The 13771-nt window shown below is 38.7% G+C and overlaps 1 protein-coding gene across 1 annotated transcript in view; it reads left to right on the forward strand.

Moving 5' to 3' along the window:
* Positions 1 to 13771, forward strand: part of cacna2d1a (calcium channel, voltage-dependent, alpha 2/delta subunit 1a) — a 177651-nt gene that overhangs the window by 93347 nt on the left and 70533 nt on the right. Inside the window, exons 7-8 of the mRNA XM_049474268.1 lie at positions 11533 to 11664; positions 13650 to 13719. Coding sequence (XP_049330225.1) covers positions 11533 to 11664; positions 13650 to 13719 — 202 coding nt within the window. The remainder of the gene's footprint in view (positions 1 to 11532; positions 11665 to 13649; positions 13720 to 13771) is intronic.

Genomic DNA, 13771 nt, shown 5'->3' on the forward strand with positions numbered 1-13771 from the left:
TCAGAAACATTGGAGGGTTTTTGAGCATGAACCTCCTGTTTAAGATCATCCACAGCATCTCAATCAGACTTTGAATAGGCCGCTTCAAAACCTTCATTTTATTTTTTTTTAAAGCCATTTAGAGGTGGAAATGTTTGTGTGCTTTGGATCATTGTCCTGCTGCAGAACCCAAGTACGCCTGAGCTTGAGGTCACAAACAGATGGCCAGATATTCTCCTTCAGGATTGTCTGGTAAACAGCAGAATTCCTGCTTCCATCTTTTACAACAAGTTGTCCAGGCCCTGAAGCAGCAAAGCAGCCCCAGACCATCACACTACCACCACCATGTTTTACGTTCAGTATGGTGTTCTTTTTCTGAAATTAAGTTTTAGTCATATTTTCTCTTCCGTGGAGACCATTTTTGATCAGTCTCTTTCATATTATTAAATCATTAACAATGACCTTAACTGAGGCAAGTGAGACCTGCAGTTCTTTAAATGTAGTTCTGGGTTCTTTTGTGACCTCCTGGATGAGTTGTTCATGCCCTTTTGGAATAATTTTGGTCATCCGGCCACTCCTGGGAAGCTTCACCAGTGTTCCATGTTTTCTCCATTTGTGAATAATAGCTCTCACTGTGGTCTACTGGAGTCTCAAAGCTTTAGAAAAGACTTTGTAACCTTTTCTAAACTGACAGATGATCAATGACTGTTTTCTCATCTGTTTTTAAATTTCTTCAGATCGGGGGCATAATGTGTTGCTTTCTGAGATCTTTTAGCTGCTTCATTTTGTCAGACAGATTCTATTTAAGTGAGTTTTCTTAATTCCACAGGCCTGGCAGTAATCAGACCCGGCTGAGTTTTAACTCTGCTTACCAAAAAGTGTGATTAATCAGTTATTTATTTATTTTTTTTTACACATAAGATTACGTTGGTTTGGATGTTTTTTTTCCCCAAATGAAATCATTTAAAAAGTGCTTTTTATATAAATTTCAGTTATATTTAGTTAGGTTATATTACTTGGGTTATATTTGTCTGATATTTAAGTTTGTTTGATTAGTATCATAAAAATGCAAAATCAAAAGAAATATGTAAGGGAGCAAATACTTTTTCACATTACTGTGTATAAGCTTTAATTATTTTTTCCAATGCAAAACTGATGAAGAAAAGCATTGGTTGCTACTACATGTGTAGGATGAGATGCAATGATTGTTTGAATTGTTGAGAAACTTAATATGATTTATTTCTGAATGCAGTTCTTTCTGTGTGGTGTGCTTGTGAGTGTGTGTGCCTATGGGCCTATGGTGATTGACCCCTGGTCAACAAGCTGATTGATGATCTACAGAAGGTGTGAAACCTCATCTGTCTCTCACGCTCACACACTCTGCAGCCGGAGGCATAACTGCACCTGCACACATACTGTCTTTTTAATGCACAGCATACAGACTGAATAGCCACGACTGAAGCCTGTTTCCAGGATAAAAATGATGTTTTATCTATACACTGGATTTATATTCTAGAAGACCTCTGTCGTATAAACATAGAATTATTGAACACAAAATTCTTTAAAGGTCTCCTTCTGCAAAAATCCACTTTTTCTTGTTCTTTGTGAAATACTATAGGTCTCTCTGAGTTGTATATTCATGCTGCACATAAAACTGTTCCTCAACCTCCATTGTCTGCAGTAGCTAAGAAAAGAAAATACTCAGAAATACGAGTTGATCAGAGAGCTGTAAGGGTGTCTGTCAACCAGTGAGTTCATGGCCTCGCCCACCTCGGCTCAGGACCGCCCCTAGACAGAGCTAAACCCGGGCCGGAGCAGAGCAGACACTGTCTCTTTAACTAAGAAAGAGGGAGGTAACAGCTCTGTTTACACCAGCTAGTTAATGTTAGCTATCTTGTGTAAGTAACTGTAGGTTTAAATTGGATCTCCGGTTGATTCCGCGTTTTACTGAGACCTTAAATAAACACTAGGGAAGCACGGTTTGACAAGACAGCACAACTTGGCAGAACACCGGTCAAAATGGCCACCGTTTATGTCGGATTTTATGATGTAGAGTGAATTCTGAGGGTTCGATGTTGTGAATCTGCCTGAGCACTGAATCACCAAGTCTGAGGTAGGAGATTAGTAGCGTTAGTTTAGCCTACGCTCACACCAAGGCATTGATAACATGCTGTATCTTTATAACTAAGGCTGTATCTCTGAACATATTTTGTCCTTTGAGGTTTAGAGCTGTAAAATTTACTGTTAGGGGGAGGCAGGTAGGCAGGCATTCTCTGCTGCAGTTCTGTTAGCTAATCAGAGGAGATATGTTTGCATGTATAAATATTCATGAGAGAGAGCCAAAACCTGTCTTTCGTTAGAGACAGGTTGTTCAATTAAAGAAAGCAGGGCTAAACAGAAACACCTGAGCACTTTTTTTTCACAGAAAATGGCTCATATGGCATGTATTCATACATTTTAAAATAAATGAAAATATGATTGAATGAGACCTTTAAAAGGTCTTTATTATTAGTGTTTGAATTTAATTTAATGTATAAAGCAGCTGTACAGAGATACATGTCCAAGCAGAACTATATGTGGCTCTGTATGTACTATTGGCTGTTTATTTAACTTTTAAGAAAAGTCAATGTTAGCAAGCTTTATTCTCGTTCACGTCATCTGCAAAACATGGTATGATTATATGTGTATATAATTGGAATAGGGAGACTATGTAAGCATAATTATATCAAAAGACAAATCTACTTCTCTGTTAATGTAATTCAGAATTAAGCCTTCCTCAAACTACATGAGAGAAATGAGAGACTTCCTCCTGAGCACTACGGCTGAACCTCCTGTGGCTCTCTACACATTTTATACCGCACTACATACATCATGAATATTGGCTTCTACACCCCAACAGTGCATTGTAGGCAAATATTTAATATTCAGCATACTACTCGAGAAGCTCCAGAGCTGGAGACTGTATAAAATCACGCATTTTATGTTGGAAGACTACAAAACATTCTCATTAAAATGGTTGTGGTGTATTAGTACTTAGTATAGCCCCCTTTTGCTCTTTTAACAGTCTCAGTTCTTTATGGCGTGGATTACACTATGTTATCCTGTTCTTCCACATCCCAAAGTGGTTTTAATAGATTAATAGACAATCTACAAGAAGTGCAATAGCAAAGCCTATATAATGGCCTGCTTTATGGGCTATTCAACATGATTTACAAGCATAAGGGAGCGTCTATCAGTATGTGGGAGAATTCCACTGGTTCCGGGAAATGCAGTTAAATACAGTTGATTATAGTAGATTAATATCGCCTGTGTTCTTATGGAGTTATATTACTTCGAAATAACAGTCCAATCTAAACATGTGTCCAATGCCCGTAATTTATTTTGAAATGATAAGTTAACATAATCGAAAATGTCGATTCAAAAAAACAATCAACTCCAATTATTAAATCCAAGTATTAAAAAATCTTTCATTTGTAACTGCACCATGTTACACATTGTTGGGGACAGAAACGCAGTGGGGGTTTGGTTAAGGAAAGCTCACTCACTCAGTTTACACTCAGCACAACACAACAGAGAACATATTACTACCATACAAATCATTAAAAAAAAAAAATCCAAAATGGCAAATAGCAATAGGATATGGGAAAACAATTCTTTTAATGGAAGTCAATGAAATTGTAAGTTATTTTGGAGTATTTTTATTGGTCTGTTCATCCTTAAACTTATGTCAAAAGGTCAAAATTTGCTAAGAAAAAACAAAAACATTGTCTTTATTACAGGGTGTTATTGATATACAGCTCTGGAAAAAAATAATAGACCACTTAAAAATGATGAGTTTCTTTGATTTTACTTAAAAAACTCTGGAATATAATCTAGAGGAAGACAAATGGTCACATGATTAAAAGCCATCTAACCAAGCTGAACTGCATAAATTTTTACACCAGGAGTGGCATAAAGTTATCCAAAAGCAGTGTGTAAGACTGGTGGAGGAGAACATGCCAAAATGCATGAAAACTGTGATTAAAAACCAGGGTTATTCCACCAAATATTGGTTTCTGCGCTCTGCATCTTTTTTGTTATTTCAGCCATTTCATATGTCCTTCAAATAAATGCTCTAAATGACAATATGTTTATTTGGAATTTGGGAGAAATGTTGTCTGTCGTTTATAGAATAAAACAAAAATGTTCATTTTACTCAAATATATACCTATATTCAGATTCTCTTCATTTTTTTTCTCCATTTTTTTCCAGAGCTGTAGTTACAGTTTAGTTACTCAAATGCCTAACCCCTGTAACTCCTTAACTCAACTTCCCTCTGCACAAAAGCATTTTACATCCTGATCACACAGTCTAACCGCTTGAGCTTGCATCTCTATCATTAAACAGATACAGATACATTCTCTAACCTGCGCTGATGAGTGACACAGCAGTCACAGCTGCATCATCATCATAAGATCTTCTGTCTGACATTGTGTATGTGTGTTCATGGTGCTCCACTTACTTGCTGTAGATCATGCAGGTTACACACTTGGAACAACAGCCTGAAGGTGTCAGATATGAGAGATAAAAGAGGGCAGAGGGTGGAGGCACATGAGGGAGATGATGGAAATAGAGGGGGATGAATAGTGACAGCTTGATGGATTTGGAGAAGTGTGGGGAGGAGGAGGGCTTAAGACTGAGTGGGAGAGTAAGGGATGGAGAATGTAGGCGAGAAGGAGGAAGAGAGAGAGAGAGAGAGAGATGTAGAGGAGATTGATGGAGCCCCCTGGGTGGTGTCGTATCTCTTTCTGGTTCGAAGCTGGAGAGGCGCTTGGTTCGGCCTTTAGTGATTTTATGGCCCTCTGCCACCCACTCACACAGAGACACACACAGAGGTGCAGGGCTACTGTAAGAGGGGCCTAGCTGATATAAAGATCTGAAATGTTAAGAAAAAAATGAGACCACTTAAAATTGATGAATTTCTTTGATTTTACCAAATTTAAAATCTGTAGAATATAATCAAGAGGAAGATGAATGATCACAAGCCATCAAACCAAACTGAACTGGTTGATTTTTTTGCACCAGGAGTAAAGGCATAAAGTTATCCAAAAGCAGTGTGTAAGACTGGTGGAGGAGAACATGCCAAGATGCATGAAAACAGTTATTAAAAACCAGGGTTATTCCACCAATTATTGGAATTTGGGAGAAATGTTTTCCGTAGTTAACAGAATAAAATAACAATGTTCATTTTACTCAAACATAAATCTATAAAAAGAACAATCTGAGAAACTGAAGTGCTTTTATTTTTTAAATACAGCTCTGGAAAAAAATTTAACAAATATAATATATAATAAACTGTTAAGATAATATACAAATACAGTATAATTGTTAAACAAAAATTATGACGCATGAACATTATTTTTGCTTTCAGTACAACTACCAGGCTATTTTTAGACTGCCAGCCCAAATCTGATTTTTGGTATATTTTAGATTCGGTTCATGTTAATTTTTGATTGTCTAGACTGCCAGAAAACACACAAAATTGAGGCTATTATATGGATAGGTCCTCTATTTTCAGCCGCCCCTATTTTTGGCCAGTTGCCCAGTTTCCTTTCCCTCTTTGCCAATCGCGTTAGGAAATTCAAAAGTCACCACCTGACTTATTTGAACACTTCAACTTTATTCTTACAAAAAATCCATTCATAAAACATTATTTTAGTACCACTAACAATGTTATTGTGTGCGTTAAAAACTGTGGAGTGCGCACTGGATTTCTGTAGTGAGGCGGCTATTTTTCTCTATTTTTAATGTTGTGTACTACCTAGGGAGTATAATTCTAAGTGAACAAGGGTGTTGCCATGTTTTCCTAATGTAATCGGAGTATGGTTGCCCACACAGGACAAATGTGCTGGATCCCAAAGAGGCTCAGTGCAGAAACACCTTGTCTCCAATAGGCGACGCAGACAAGACACAGTCCCAGCGATTAAAAAATACACATTATTACACACATTATCAACCATCAGTATTCAGTTAAGTTATTATTAAAATAAAAGCTTAAGTGTATATATTTTCCAGTTAATATAGGGTATTTTAAGCTAAATGTGAGGTGGCCGAAAAAATAGGTAACACTTGTAATTTAGCAGGTCTCGCAGGTTTCAAACAAGCACTGGATGTTAATCTACACAGATATCTCTCTTGAAAATCCTTTATTTTGGTAAGTAAAGCTAGTACAGTTATTTACTGAAATTTATATTTCTAAAATTTTGTCTGAAATGGCCAAAAATAGAGAGCACCAGGCTATACTTTGTGGGCAACAGGAGGCCTCTTAGTGCATGTGGGAGAATCCTGTAAGTCGTAAGAGAGGTGAGATGTCTAAAATGCCATAAAATACATATAGCTTTGTAGCTATTGAGGTATTAGATAAGCAGTATGTTAACATCACTTGTGTTATTTGTGTTATTCTGGAGTTACATTTACCAGTTTTAAACACTAGTCCAAACTATTAATGCTAGTTATTTACTTTAGTAATACTTTCATGCACAGCTAAAATCATAGTCATCAGGCCTCTTTATTACGTATTTGAAATCCCCCCACACACACAGATCCCAGCCTCGAGACTCCTGCCTAAACGTCAGTTCCTCGAGTCCGTCGCCGGTGCTCCTGGCTAGGGTTCTGGCCGCTCGTTTGCCCTCTGACTCCTGTGCATCTCCATCAGTCTCCAGCAGACGAAGTGTGTGACCCCGGGGGAGACTGTACTTTCCCTGCTGGAAGACGGATGTGTTTACAGGCAGCCTGCTGGGCTCTCTCATTAGGGCCTGGCGCTGGGCCACTGATGGACCACTTAAACATGATCAATAGAGCTAGCGCTGACGGCCACTGCCCCCGGGTGCAACAGCAATGCTCATATTGATTAGCATGAAACACTGTGGCGGCCCAAGATGATGAGAGAGGAGAGCAGAGACAGTTGTGAATGTGTGTGTGTGTGTGTTTGTGTTTTTTCCTGGATCTGAGGTTAATGAATGAGTTGTCCCATGGGATGCATCACATGCTCAGTTTATCTCTTTCTCTCACTTCTTTTTCTTTTTTCTTTCTAACTCTCACACACACACACATACACCTACCTACCTACATAATTCTCAATTAGCACTAGGCATTGCATGCTGTGCTAAGGATTTAAAGATTTCCTGGTGGTATTTCTGATTGTATTTGACAAACTTAAAATTAATTCAAGTTTAACACAATGTTTTAATATATATTTTTTATGCTGTTTGAATACAGACACTATAAGTTATGGTTGGCACAAATACCATTTTTGAGGCTCTAGGAATTGGGCATTCTAGGAATTTGGTCATTTCCACCATGAGGACTGGAGCACTGCTCAATTTCCCACGAGAACTAGGAATGTGGAGGCTAGATAGATAGACAGACAGACAGACTTTATTTATCCCGAAGGAAATTTAGGCATCCAGCAGCAACACCACAATAAAAAACATACTTAAACATAAATTAAAACACAGAAGAATAGAAATATATAAGGCTATAAAAAAACTTACTATACAAGGTAAAGATCTATCTGTAAACTGAGCAGTGCAAAAGATGTTGCTAATGGTCGTTAGATAATTAACATAGCAAACTGGAAGGTGCAATGAAATTAATTATAAAAAGTGACTGATATGCCATAGAAATATAAATATGCATATGTTAGAAAATAGTTCTGACAGTAACTGTACTTGAATGTAAGTGTGGTTGGGGAAGTGATAGTGTAAATGATTTAGAACTAAATGGTTGAATAATAATGTCCATATGGTGTGACTGGATTAAACTCAGTCAGCAGCAGCATCCCGTCCCCAATGGGAGGAGTTAAAGAGTCTGATGGCTCTTGGAATAAAGGATCTTCTGAGTCTGTCTGTTGTGCAGCTCTGTGACAGCAGTCTGCCACTGAACACACTTCTCTGCTTCATGATGGTGGTGTGAAGTGGGTGACCATCATTGTTCATGATAGAAAGCAGTTTATCCAAAGTCCATCTCTCAGCTATTGTAAGCAGAGAGTCCAGCTCCACTCCAACCACTGCCCCAGCCCTCCTGACCAGCTTGTCCAACCGAGATGCATCTCTCTTCTTCATCATAGTACATGTCTTTTCTGAGCCATGTAAGGCATGCATCATCTATCTATTGCACTTTTATTCCTGTTGTGATCCTAGCTCTTTATGGCTCTTTACAGTGGTTCTGTACACCACTAATGCAACAACACTGGACAGTTCAACTCGCTTAGAGGAGAACACTAATTGCCAGGTTTGAAGCTTTGACACTGCCTAGCTTAAAGACTAGCTAAAAAAGCGAGGCCAATCATATCAGTGATTGAACTCTTTTAATAGTAAGAAGTATGTATATATTGGTTAGACCGTTCAGGAGATGTTACCGAGTATTATAGTATTCTGATCAGTTATAATCGATTCTCACATAGTTGGATTACAAATGTCGGATTGATGCTACATGCATTAGCATTTTTTTTCATAATTTTTTATAATTGTTTAAACCAGTTTAAAACCATATAACATAAAGAGATGGCTAATACTGGTAGCTGAAACGTGTAATGACTATTTTCAGTATCCAGCTGGTATAAACATTAATTTCTGGATCAGATATTGGATGAACAAAGGATGAATCTGATTTTCTCTGAGATGTTGTTAGTCGTGTGTTTTTTTTTTTTTTTTTTTTTTTTTCCTGTTCCATATGGAAAAATATTCATGAAAGCTCATCTCAAAAAACAGGGCACGCTAAAGTCAACACAGATATGACATAGACGTGCGGGAAAAGAAATTAAATTGTGCTTTGTTTGTATTTTCCTGTACACTTGTGTAAACATCACTTGGTCTTTATCACAGCGCCCGTGGGCCGTTCCTTGTCGGCCTGATCTTTTGTTTTCTCTGGAAAAGGGCTGCCATTTCCCCCTAATCACATTTAGGCTGCATTAGCTAATAGCCCCTCTGCAAAAGTCCTTTCCCTTCAGACTCAACATGCTCTCCCCGCTGCTTTGTATTCTGAATGCTGCTTTCATACTGAACGCAGCTCTTAGCTGGATTAGCTCAGATATAGCATGACACATTCAGAGTGCTATATGTTGGTTGAAAAGTTCACTGTGTGCATTGATGGGAAGGTACAGTTTAATGTAAAGGAGGCAAATGCTCACAAAAACTGTCGTCACTGTTAACAGTAGATGTATATAGAGATTGCATTGGGGATTGCAAGTCTAGAGCATAGACTGTGTATAGCTGGACAGAGCATCGTCTCTCAAAAGTGAAGCCACCACAGGTCGGGCGCCCCCTGCTGTTCGGTTTCAGAAAGCTGTGTAACCCCACCCATCCCCATAGGTTTCAATGGCAAAACAGACAACTTTCAATCACATTTTTTTCTAATATACTGTAATTCTACCTCCATTATTTATATGAAACAGCTAGTGTAACCTCTGCTTATATTGTAAATTTTTTATATCCCCACAGAATTCATTTTTAAAAACGTTATTCAGCTCTATTCAAAAAAGGTGTGGTTATTGTAAAACGGCTGGTTATGGGCGGGACCAATAACAGACCGTCAGCTCCGCTCCGCGACGCAGCCTGTGACCGTGACGCAGCCCTCAGGGGCGGGGTTTATTTAAATGAGTAGGCTGCTCTCCACAGTCTTTCTCCCTCCTCTAGTCTCTACTGCGCAGACTCAGGTTTCAGGTTCGCCAACATGGCGGAAGATTTTGGCTTAATTTTCATTGAATGAATGGGAACGGCGACACGGCGTCCATCTTTTTTTACAGTCTCTGGTCTAGAAAAGCTAGAAAAAATAGACTAGAGTAAAAAGATTAGAAAATATTTGACTGAAAAAAAAAACATGAGATTGAATATGTTGTATGTACTAAATACACTAGATCACTAAATCAAATATACAAGATAACAAAACATGTTAACATTTTCTGGCAGTAATACTTAATTTTCTAAAAGGAAAAAAGATTGGACAAACTCATTAAGATGTACAGCTCTGTCCTGAATAGACCCAGTACAGGTGGTGGAAGAAAGTTAACACACATTCTGGAGAATGACTCTCACCCTATGGGACTCCAGCAGGTCTGGGCAGGTCCTTCAGTAACTGTTTCACCCCAAGTGGGAGAAGGAAATTCACCACAAGTCCTTCCTTCCTGCTGCGGCTAGACTGTATCACAATGCTCCCAGTAGAGCACATACACACACTGTTCACTTACACACACTATACACTTACATGATGTACCACTGCAAAGATTTTTTTTTTTTTTTTTTAGGTTTTTATCTGAATTCACTTCATTGAGAAGATTCACCAATTTAGACTTGGCCTTAGTAAAGTTGAGAACATTTTGATATGATTAGAGAATATCAGACAGCCAATGACTGCTGCAAAGTCCCACCATCAGTGGGTATGGTATAGTTACTTTGAAAAAGTAATCAGATTACTGATTACTGATTACTCCTTTAAAAAGTAACTTAGTTACTTTATGGATTACTTGATTTTAAAAGTAACTAAGTTACTTTACAAGTTACTTTATTATTTACTTTCAGCAGCTGCACACACCACCTCCCTCTGCGGCGCCGCCTTAACATCAAAACTATAAACAGTTTTGCCAATAATCCCTTTACTTGAAAATGCATTTTTAACAGCAACAAAATATCTCTAGACATTTAAAGTTTAACTATTTCCTGAAAAAAATAAGTTTTTTAATAAAAATAAAAGACCATTTCTCTTGAATTAACTTAATATAAATTATTTTTTTTATAAAAAATAAAATATGGTCTTTCTTGATTTCACTTAACATAAATAGTTGTTTTTATAAAAAAGAAAAATAAAGAAAGTCTTTCTTGACCTGAAATATTTAACACTGTAAATCTGAACAGTGAACCTGTTGTTCTCTGCAGGGCAGCAAAGAGTGGTTTTATAAAACAGAACTGTGTATATGGTCTAGACCAGGGATCACATATATGCGGACTGCGGTCCGGGTCCAGACCCAGACGTTGTCCAGTGCGGACCCAAACCAGTAAACTACTGAAAAGTATTTAATTTTGACAGCGTTCATTTAAAGCTTCAGAACTTTTCTTGTCTTTACGGTATACGCGCTCTGCGGCCCAAAATCTTCAAACGCTCTCCTCTGCCAATCAGATCTGTGCAGACCGCTGCCCTGGCTAGTGAATTGGGATGCGGCCGGGAAAAACGCCTTTATAAAGAGATGGGGAGCCCGAGAACTGGCGGAAAAATGAGAACAGGCGAAAATTAAAGACACGCCGAGCACGAGAGAGAGACAGGGGAGGATTGTAAAGGTGACGGGAAAGGGAGCGGTGTGTGTGTCTGTGTGTGAGTGTGAGGTGGAGAGAGAGAGAGTAACGCACAGTGACTTGGATAAGTAACTTTAATCTGATTACTGGATTGGAAATAGTAACGCGTTAGATTACTCGTTACTGAAAAAAAGGGTCAGATTAGACATCACTGCCCACCATTTAACAAATTTCCTACAGATTGGCAGTAACCCAGTATGTTTTGTATGTGTGTGTTCCTTTATTACAGCCACTATTGTTCTAAATGAGCTAAACTGGACCCAAGCACTAGATGAAGTGTTTAAGAAAAATAAGGAGGAGGACCCCACACTGCTGTGGCAGGTGTTTGGCAGCGCTACTGGACTGGCTAGATACTTCCCAGGTCAGTTGTATATGTGTGATTGTATATGTCACTGTATTTACTAATATATAATATAATATAGAACTACACCTGCTAATTCGTGTGAAATGTCTGTCTGTTAATATTACACAGTGATAATTAGGCATGTTCTGATACAAGAATTTTGAGCACAAAGCCAGAATCAGATGACACTAAGTACAGAAATACAAAGGCTGAATAAAAGCGTTGAGGTCAAAGGTGAACCAGGTTTTTGTAGCTTTGTTACAGAGGCAGGTTTTTGTAGCTTTGTTACAGAGGCAGGTTTTTGTAGCTTTGTTGCAGAGGCAGGTTTTTGTAGCTTTGTTACGCGGCAGGTTTTTGTAGCTTTGTTACAGAGGCAGGTTTTTGTAGCTTTGTTACAGAGGCAGGTTTTTGTAGCTTTGTTACAGAGGCAGGTTTTTGTAGCTTTGTTACGCGGCAGGTTTTTGTAGCTTTGTTGCAGAGGCAGGTTTTTGTAGCTTTGTTGCAGAGGCAGGTTTTTGTAGCTTTGTTGCAGAGGCAGGTTTTTGTAGCTTTGTTACAGAGGCAGGTTTTTGTAGCTTTGTTGCAGAGGCAGGTTTTTGTAGCTTTGTTACAGAGGCAGGTTTTTGTAGCTTTGTTGCAGAGGCAGGTTTTTGTAGCTTTGTTGCAGAGGCAGGTTTTTGTAGCTTTGTTACAGAGGCAGGTTTTTGTAGCTTTGTTACAGAGGCAGGTTTTTGTAGCTTTGTTGCAGAGGCAGGTTTTTGTAGCTTTGTTACAGAGGCAGGTTTTTGTAGCTTTGTTACAGAGGCAGGTTTTTGTAGCTTTGTTACAGAGGCAGGTTTTTGTAGCTTTGTTACAGAGGCAGGTTTTTGTAGCTTTGTTACAGAGGCAGGTTTTTGTAGCTTTGTTACGCGGCAGGTTTTTGTAGCTTTGTTGCAGAGGCAGGTTTTTGTAGCTTTGTTGCAGAGGCAGGTTTTTGTAGCTTTGTTACAGAGGCAGGTTTTTGTAGCTTTGTTACAGAGGCAGGTTTTTGTAGCTTTGTTACAGAGGCAGGTTTTTGTAGTTTTGTTACGCGGCAGGTTTTTGTAGCTTTGTTACAGAGGCAGGTTTTTGTAGCTTTGTTACGGAGGCAGGTTTTTGTAGCTTTGTTACGCGGCAGGTTTTTGTAGCTTTGTTACGCGGTAGGTTTTTGTAGCTTTGTTACAGAGGCAGGTTTTTGTAGCTTTGTTACGGAGGCAGGTTTTTGTAGCTTTGTTACGCGGCAGGTTTTTGTAGCTTTGTTGCAGAGGCAGGTTTTTGTAGCTTTGTTGCAGAGGCAGGTTTTTGTAGCTTTGTTACAGAGGCAGGTTTTTGTAGCTTTGTTGCAGAGGCAGGTTTTTGTAGCTTTGTTGCAGAGGCAGGTTTTTGTAGCTTTGTTACAGAGGCAGGTTTTTGTATCTTTGTTACAGAGGCAGGTTTTTGTAGCTTTGTTACGCGGCAGGTTTTTGTAGCTTTGTTGCAGAGGCAGGTTTTTGTAGCTTTGTTGCAGAGGCAGGTTTTTGTAGCTTTGTTACAGAGGCAGGTTTTTGTAGCTTTGTTACAGAGGCAGGTTTTTGTAGCTTTGTTACAGAGGCAGGTTTTTGTAGCTTTGTTGCAGAGGCAGGTTTTTGTAGCTTTGTTACAGAGGCAGGTTTTTGTAGCTTTGTTGTTAGAGGCAGGTTATCAAAGCATTGTACCTGCTTCATAGCATGTATTATTATAGAGGTTAATGGGCATAGTGTTGTTACAGAGACATTAGGACAGGTTAAAACATTTGCTTACACAGACACAGTAAACACAGACTAATGGCAGTGCTATTCCATTGCACCATGACTCTGATTTTAAAGCATTTAGAATGTTTATTGGTCACATTACATAACCTGATATACTCTCCAAAATCAGATCTAATCCCCAAAGGTCATTGTGAGATTGCTATGACATAATAACAGACCCAATGCTCTATATTTCTTTTTCTATAACCTATTCAGCCTCTCCATGGATAGAAACAAAGAAAACGGCTGGTAAAATCGACCTGTATGATGTACGGAGGAGACCATGGTGAGTAAATACCCTGTGTGTGTGTGTGTACACATGACATGACAATGTGGAC

The sequence above is a fragment of the Astyanax mexicanus genome, chromosome 2 (assembly GCF_023375975.1).
Source record: "Astyanax mexicanus isolate ESR-SI-001 chromosome 2, AstMex3_surface, whole genome shotgun sequence".
Lineage (NCBI taxonomy): Eukaryota > Metazoa > Chordata > Actinopteri > Characiformes > Acestrorhamphidae > Astyanax > Astyanax mexicanus.